Genomic DNA, 8,736 nt, shown 5'->3' with positions numbered 1-8,736 from the left:
TTGCCTGGAGAATGACTTTATGTTTTACCACGCAGTCAGAAATTCCATTTACAAGATTATTTTCTTAAATTGTCTCTCGAGTTCTTCAGTGATTGCCTCTCACAATGTTGGCACAACCGTGATAATGTATAAATATATGCATTCCTAAAATATTTTTCATTGAGTCATTGCTGGTACACAATCTCCAAATGTTTCTGCACTAGTAACAGCCATACATAGAGGACTACAGGAAGTAGTCCTTGATATTCAGGAGTTGCATGTAGCCCTGCCAACCTCACCCTCCAGCCATGGATTACTGTGCATAATGAGACAGCTGTCAATCAGTGGATGGAGAGAGATGTGGGCAAGTCTAGCCTGAGCTCATGAATATTGAAAACTACTTCCTGTAGTCCTCCATGTCTGGTTGCTACTAATAAAATGCAAGTTTCTCCCAAACTACTGCACACATACATACAGCAAACATATCACTGTAATCAGCTTGCCTGTCACCTTAAAAGGGAGGCAAAAAGATGATGACAGATTTCCTTTAACAGTAATGCCCAGTATGGTCAGCTAAATAGATGGTGTTAGTGTTGTATTCCGTCAGTGGAGAGGGCAGAGTGTATTGATGACCATCACGACAGCCATCTCCTCACTCAACTGTCATTCCTATGATTTCTGAAAGGAGCAGGAAAAAAAGGAACCCGCTGCAGATGTGTAAGCAGTCTTATTCTACAATTTCAGGTGACAAATGCATTTAAAAATTAGTTATTTTTACTTAAAAGCAAGCATTTGAGGTCTGACTTGTGCTGGAGGCAACAATACAGCAACTCTGTTCACCAAGCGTCACATCATGGGGTTAGTTTATTCTATTTTAAATTATTTTTATTCAATACAAAGATATTTAATTTAAACAACATTTTATTTCATGTTTTTTCTCACAGTTCTTAGATTAGGTCTTGTTCACCAGGGTCATGGCTTCCATTGCCATTATATAAAGGATCCAAGCATTGACAACTAAACCCTGTTATCTTATAAAATAATCGGTTCAGGTTCTATTGTGGTTTACACCATTGTGACGACAAGATTAATGCTGCCTGCTGCGCTATTCTTGCTATCAAAAGCCATGAAAGCCCTGAAAGACTGCAGAATGGATTATGGATTTATTTTCTAGTCAATTTCTCAGACTGTGTGATGTTGTTATATGGATCTACCTCAGAAACCGCCAACTAGGGGACACAGACACTCCTGTGCTGCGGAATAGGTTGGCGCTATACAAATAAAACGTATTTATTCTTATCAGTTACTGATGATGATCACACAGCTCCTGTCACACAGTTATAATAGAGGAGATTACAGCTAATTCTCCTGACTGTATACTTATGGTCTGTAGCTTATTTAGAAGAATATAGAATTAATTGAACTGCCCCCCTCCCCTGCAGCAAATATGACATAGCCTAACTAATGCCGTGCTGATGCATCATGGGATTGATTGAAAGTGAAAATTAAAAAATCTCATCATCAAGATGGTGTCTGATAAGCATCAGACAAGAAGCTGCACTGCATGAAAGTGACTGGAATACACAGAGGAGACCTCCAGAGTGTGACAGGTAATCAGGTGAGTGGGGAAGGCATGGAATAATGTGGCTCTTTAACTAATTTGAATTGAATTTTAAAAACTCATCTTACAACCGAACAACTTCTTTAATGATAATGTGAACAGAAACTTGCAATAACTACAACTGTCCAGCCAAAGAGCTTCAATATCTATCAACAGATTTATGAATGTTAAAACAACCTTGATTTGATTACTGATGATATCTTAAATGTGGTATAATGTGGTTGCTAAACTGGAGAAAGTAGAGGGAAAAAGAGAGGAACTGCTAATCAACCAATCAGATTTCAACTCTCATTTTGGGGAGACCCTTTTGAAAATGAAAGCAGTAAAATAGTAGAAAGGAAAGAAGAGGAGGGAGATGCAGCTGCAGGGTCTTGTCCACTAGAAAAATATAACCCGCACAGAATCTGCAGCGAATTTCCGCTGCAGAATCCGCGTGGATTTGCTTTAAATGGTATTTTTTTCATGCGGATATCCGCACCTATTGCTATCAATGTGATAGCAATGTGGCCGATCCGCGCAGAATCTGCGGTAAAATGGAGCATGCTGCGTTTTTTCTCCGGCGTGTGAAAACCGCAAATCAATGAAAATGCCATCCACGGGTGCAAAATTCAATTTCATTGACCGTGGATGGCCAATGATTCCCTATGGGCAAAATTGAATGCGGATTCCGCAGCGGAATCCGCAATTCAATTTTGCTAGTGGACATGAGGCCTTAGTCTTCATGAAGTAGCATGATGAAAAGTGAGGAGGAGCAGCTCTCACATCACCCCGGGAATAGCTCAACCACTCAGCATAGAGAAAGAAAATGGGAATTTACAGAAGCCAGTAGAGGGGACAAAAAAGACCCAAAATATGCAGGTTACACACAACATAGCTGACCACGTTACATCTAATACACATCTGCGGCTGTCTAAGGAAGGATAGAGATTTTGTTTTTGTTGGCATGTTGTATCAGCACAGGGCTCTTCAGTCCATCCAAATCAATTATACATTGTAGCTTTATTGTAATAAATGGTGAGATGATCATCTAATCAATCTTCTGATCTCAAACGTAGAAGAGTTTCCCTCATAAGACCTTATAACTCCGGTAAGTGCTAGTTTATGATGTCCAGAGTGACGGATCCTGTAAACTCCAGGCGCAGCTGATGAAGGTATATGCCACTCCACTGTAGCATTGCTTTGCCCTAGTCTGCCCTTATGCCAGTAATACCTATAGAAATATAAACTTGGTGTAAGTGGTTTTAACATAAATTAATTATTATATTTACGGGATTATTACCAGTTGTGTAATCAAAAACAGTTCAGAGTATATATTTCAGGGTCATTTGTTTAAAACCACATGCCTTAAGATGCCCGCATACCCTAACGCACTAGCACAATACTCCTTTTTACTGACCTCACTAATGGGCTTTAAAACTGTACATACAAATTTTTAAGGCAGCAGCGCAGCTGACTACTGTCAGCCAGGCTCTTGCTCTAACAGCCAGGAGCAGAGAAACCTCAGATCCTGGTAGTTTACATGCCACAATCAATAGTAACTGCAGAATGTAAGCAGTTTATTGGGAAAGTGGGCTGCTCCTGACACCCGACAATGCAATTGCTAGATACCAATGAGTTTCCATGGCAGCTGGAAGCCTAAAAAGGCCTCCATGTCTGCCATGTAACCCAGCCTATTAGATCCCGTCCCTCGCAGAGTCTAATTGGCTGTTATTATAGGCTTAGTAGAATACACTACTTAAGTAAAGCAGTGTACTATCCTGGCAATTGAACAATCGCATCTTCAAGTTCCCCCGAGGGACGTAAAAATAGTGTCAAAAAATTTCAATAAAGTTTAATTTAGACCTCTTTAACATGAGCATTGTGATTTTATGCTCCGTAGCTCACTCCATAAAATCGCATGAACAAAGAATAATAGTGGCTGAGCACTGTGACCAATCAGAGGCAGCTCTCAGCTATGGAATGACGGTGTTCTCCCATTGAATTCAATGGGCTGCCGGCAAGCGCTGTATCAATTTTCGGGGAAGGGCTTCAAATATAAGCCCTTCCCTGAAAACCATCCAAAAAAGTGTAAAAAAAAAATATATATATATATACTCACCTTTTTGGAGCTGATTGAGATCAGCCGCGTCTAGCAGGCTCTTCTCTCTGATTGGTCACAGTGCTCAGCGAATCAGAGGCAGCACTCACTCACCCATTCATAAATGGGTGAGAGCTGCCTCTGATTGGCTGAGGGCTGTGACCAGTCAGAGGCAGCCCATTCAGCAGGCGGGGATTTTAAATCCCCGCCTGCTGAATACTACAGAAAGCAGTTCAGGAGAAGAGCCTGCTAGACGCGGCTGATCTCAATCAGCTGCAAAAAGGTGAGTATATATATATTTTTTATTTTTTTTTTACACTTTTTTGGATGGTTTTCAGGGAAGGGCTTATATTTGAAGCCCTTCCCCGAAAATTGATACAGCGCTTGCCGGCAGCCCATTGCTTTCAATGGAGCCGGCTGTGTTGCCGGCTCCATTGAACTCAATGGGAGAACATCGTTCTTCTCTGCCACAGCTGTTACAGCTGTGGCAGAGGAGAAAGATCCTTAGTATTTGTTCTCAATGGGGTCGGTGCTGCTGCCGCCGGCCCCATTGAGCGCATATACAAGAACACTGCTTTGCGCAGAACGCAGTTACATGCGTTCTGCGAATCGTTGTGTCATATAATTTTCGGCACATCCGCATAAAAAACGCCCATGTGACCGATCCCATTGCAAAGCATTGGGTATATATATTTGCAGATCGCAAGCGCATCTGCAAATCGGGCAAAAAAAATGCCCGTGTGACTGAGCCCTTAATATACACTTTCCCCCACAAAAAAACCCCAACATATTCCAGGCATAAAATCCCAAAAAATGTTTTAAAAAGCAACACATAACAGGTATTAGCGCATTTGTAACAACACAGACAATGAAAGTATTTAATGATTTATTATCATTATTACTGTTCATTCTTAGGCCTCATGTCCACTTGCAGGCACAGATTCCACTGCTGAAACCCGCAGTGTAATCCAGCCGTGCCCGCGGCCATGGGACGAAAAAAAGATTTCCTTACCTCTCCGGCTCCAGCGCGGATCTCGTCTGTAGCGACCGGATCTTCTTTCTTTAGCACAGCGGACGTCAGTGACGGCAATGTGCTGGACGCAAGCACAGTGCAAATTTTTTTTTTTATGTCCTGCTTTCCCACGGATCTGCGGCACAGCCAAAGTGACAGCTGTGGCTGTGCCGAGGATGAGACGGCTTCCATTGACTTCAATGGAAGCTGTCCCTGCGGGATCTGCAGGAAAATTGAGCATGCTACGATTTCTTCCTACGCGTGCGATTTGCACGCCGGGAAAAAAATCACATTTGCATGCTTTTAGTTGCCCTGCGGATGCTAATGCATCCCTATGGGCTTCTAGAGCTGCGAATCTCCCTCGCAGAAAACACGTGCGGATTTTATAATTAAAATCCGCACGTGGACATTTATTCTCTCCCTTCTTTCATATCCATGAATTGCTATCCTTACTTTCATGCACTAGTATCCCAATTATTATATTTAATGTCCCTTGTATTGGTTTTAGTATGAATAATTCTTATTTCCGTGTATTTTAACTGTCGCTGTCCTGCTGTCTTCTATCCATGCCGCTTACTATTAATTGTAGCACGGAAGCATCAGGGAGTAATACGCCCGTTGTTCTCGCACTATACTATAGATTAGAATTTTCTGTCCATGGGCATTTTATACAAACTGAGAATTAATTCATTAGTGTTTATAAATTAATTACTTTTTTACTGTCCCCTTATGTAATTAACATTCATTTATCGTGCACAGACAGCGGTATCACCGCTCAGTCTGTAGTAAACTGCAGTTTCTCCCTTTTATATAGCGATACTATTCATGTTTTATATGTTCTTTTATGTCTATATTGACATTGTGTTGGTAGTATTCTCTGTTAGCAATCATGTGACCCTCTGACGTCATCCGCTGCCCGGAGCTGTGGGATCTTTAAATCTGCCTGTTTCTTGCATTTTTCTGTACATGGCCAGACAAAGGCACCGATCCGGCACAGAAACGCGTTGCCTTCTGTCGTCCAATAATAAAACTATTTATTCTCTACATCCCTGGTCCTCCATACAGCGTGCCAGAACTTTTCTTCAGCCAGATTCTACTCCAGCACGGATCTCCTCCTGTTCTATGAATGCGAGGAGCTGCTGCTGCGTTTATTCAGCACTTTTATGTTGTTGTGCTTATTATTTGGTTCCCTCTTCCCAATACATTATATGCACCCCAGAGTGGTGCCATTAAAATATACAACTCATCCCCCCAAAAAACAAGCCCTCATACGGCTATGTCAACCACTTATGGCTCTTGCAATGTGATGATGAAAATTGCTTTGTCATTAAGGTGCAAAATAGGCTGGTCTCTGAGGGGTTAAAGGAAAATTGGCCAAACCCAATGATCTCTTACAGGATCAGTCAACTATCTAATGTGCATGGAATTGTGCTGACTCACCCCCTAATGACAGACATCAGAGGTAAAAAGGGATCGGAAATGTTGGACTTCAACATGCCGACTCCTTTGCTAAGAGAGAAGATAAGATCTTCTGGCAGCGGGTTATTTTTCTATTTCCCTTTGCAAATACATGCACAATTGGCTGATCCGAGCATGAATGTGTATGGGAGAACCGAGAAGAATAGGTGTTGGCTGATAAAAACTAGTTGATCGAACGTACTCTTCCGAGCTTGATGCTCGTTCGAGTATAAGCGAGCATCACGCTGTGTTCGACCCCTCCCCGCCACTGACGTGTCAGATTTGACCCCTCCCCACTGCGCACATCAATGGTAGTTTGTGGCTGGCTTGGCGGAGGAGAGAGAGAGAGAGAGAGAGAACGAATGAACACAGGGAGAGAAAAAAAAGCTCAGCAACCGGCGGGTCCCATACAAAAATGCTCGAGTCTCCCATTGAAGTCAACAGGGTTCATCACTCGAATAGAGCTCTCAAATTTTACGAAAAGCTCGAATAATGAGGACCCGAGCATTTTGGTGCTCGCTCATCTCTTATAACAACTGAAGGTGTGTGAGAAACTTTCTTTCATAGTTATGACCTAGAAATGTTGATTTACATTGAAACTCAAATAGATGTAGGAGCTTGTTACACATTTAATGAAAATTAATTAGGCTTAAAGCCCATTTAAAGGGGTTGTCCAGTGGTAAACTATTGATGGCTTATGTGCAGAATAGTGGGGTCTGCCACCGGAGATCCCCGCCAAACAGCTGTTCACCAGGCCAATGCACTCGTGCACTAAGCTGACTTCTGCAAGAAGCTGACAGCTCTGTTCCCAATGCAGTGGCCAGGTTTGGTATTTCTGAAAAAGTTCCCACTAAAAAGAATGAGAACTTTGCGTCTAGTACCAAGCCTGACCACTGCAGTGGGAACAGAGCTGTATGCTTCCTGTACATATCAGTTCCTGCATAGCAGCCTGGAGATGTCTGGTGGCAGACCCTCATCGATCTTCTATCGATGGCCTAATCTGAGGATAGACCATTAATAGTCTACAATTTGATAACTACTTTAAAACATTCTTCATCAAGTGACAAAAAAAAAACTAATTAAGTTAACACGGCTGCCAATTACTTCCTGTATCAAGAAGTATGGAGCAAAGAACTGTCAATTTATATATTTGGATGCAAGTATAACAGATCTGAAAACTGTGTGCTAGGATTTTGTGCCGCAAACCACATATTTTTCTCACCTTGTCTCCCAGGAGGCATCATTATAAACCAGGCGCCAACCTTCAGGAACACTTTCTTGCTTTTCTACTTTTAAGTAAGTGTCATTACTCTGAAAGATAAACGTGATTACTAGTTTTGGACTGTTATTGGGATAAACATTGATTATTTTTATTCAGTACAGTTGTGCCTTTTGGAAACACTTAATGAAACCCTTTGTTATCGCTAGGAGACCTTTCACGCAGGACGGAATATTCCACTACAGCGCAACGGAATATGATGTCCCTGAATTCCGCACCCAAATCTGCACTGCTAATTGCCGGTAGGATTCTGCTATTTTCAATGATTATTTAGCAGTGCAGATTTTGGGGCTGAATATTCTGCAGAATGGCATGTTGCACAAGTTTTTGTGGATTGTACGACTAAGTGGCCGTCCGGTTTTTAGTCCTCCCTGCTAATAATAGTAATCAGTAAACTTTTCAGCTCCAGATATGTTTGTGTTCCAAAAGGGCTTTAGGAGGAATTTATATCAGTATTTCTGCTGCTCCAGCCCCGAACGATCAGCTGTTCCAGTGCCCAACGGCATAACAGTGTACAGAGCGGAAGCAGATGGCTCCAACCCCTATGTAGTGGATGACACAAACCCATTAACCCCTTGAAGACACAGTTACAGCCTGTGCATTCATGGTTTGTTTGGAGAGCAATCAAAAGTTGATCCTACTACATACAATGCGGGTGCCTGCTGTTTCTCACAGCTAAGACCTGCAGGCAAAAACCATCAGCATTAATGCTGATCATAGCTGTTAACCCTGTAAATGCAGCTGTCAATTCTGACAGCAGCACTTAAATCCATTGCAGCAGCACTTAAATCCGTTACATTATAACCTTATTCTATGGGCTTATTTACACGAGCGTATATCGGCCGGGCATTTTCACAGCGGGCCGGTATACGCTTCCATCTAAGCAGTTCCCCCCTTCCCTCCCCCTCACCAGCTCTCTGCCTCTCTCCTCCCCTCCGAGCGGTTTTACAATGGGAGTGGGTGGGACAGGGGCGGAGCTAAGATCCTGTCCCTTCCCGCCCCTTGTCCATAGCCAACAATTGAAGTGGGCAGGACAGAGCTGAGCTTAGTCCCGCCCCCTCCCATTGCAAATGCCGGAGTGGAAGAGAGAGGCAGAGAGCCGGTGAGGAGGAGGGAAGGAGGGAACTGCTAAGATAGAAGCGTATATTGGCCGGCCGTGAAAACGCCAGCCAATATACGCTCGTGTAAATAAGCCCATAGAATAAGGTTAGCATGTAATTTTTGCCACAGTGTGTAGATCGTAAAAAAAGACCCTCAAAGTTCGTGGAATTTCTTTTCTTTTTTTTTTCCATTTTACTCCACTTAGAATA

General features: G+C 42.6%; 1 protein-coding gene across 1 annotated transcript in view; it reads right to left on the bottom strand.

Moving 5' to 3' along the window:
* Positions 1–2,484: 2,484 nt before the first annotated feature.
* Positions 2,485–8,736, bottom strand: part of LOC136626617 (putative neutral ceramidase C) — a 46,195-nt gene continuing 39,943 nt past the window's right edge. The window contains exons 19-20 of the mRNA XM_066601651.1: positions 7,370–7,458; positions 2,485–2,810 (exon numbers count right to left, since the gene is read on the bottom strand). Of these exons, the coding sequence (XP_066457748.1) occupies positions 2,624–2,810; positions 7,370–7,458 (276 nt within the window). The 3' untranslated portion in view covers positions 2,485–2,623. The remainder of the gene's footprint in view (positions 2,811–7,369; positions 7,459–8,736) is intronic.

Source organism: Eleutherodactylus coqui, chromosome 4 (assembly GCF_035609145.1).
Source record: "Eleutherodactylus coqui strain aEleCoq1 chromosome 4, aEleCoq1.hap1, whole genome shotgun sequence".
NCBI lineage: Eukaryota > Metazoa > Chordata > Amphibia > Anura > Eleutherodactylidae > Eleutherodactylus > Eleutherodactylus coqui.
The sequence above is the reverse complement of the archived record's forward strand: the minus strand, read 5'-3'. Positions and strand labels throughout refer to the sequence as shown.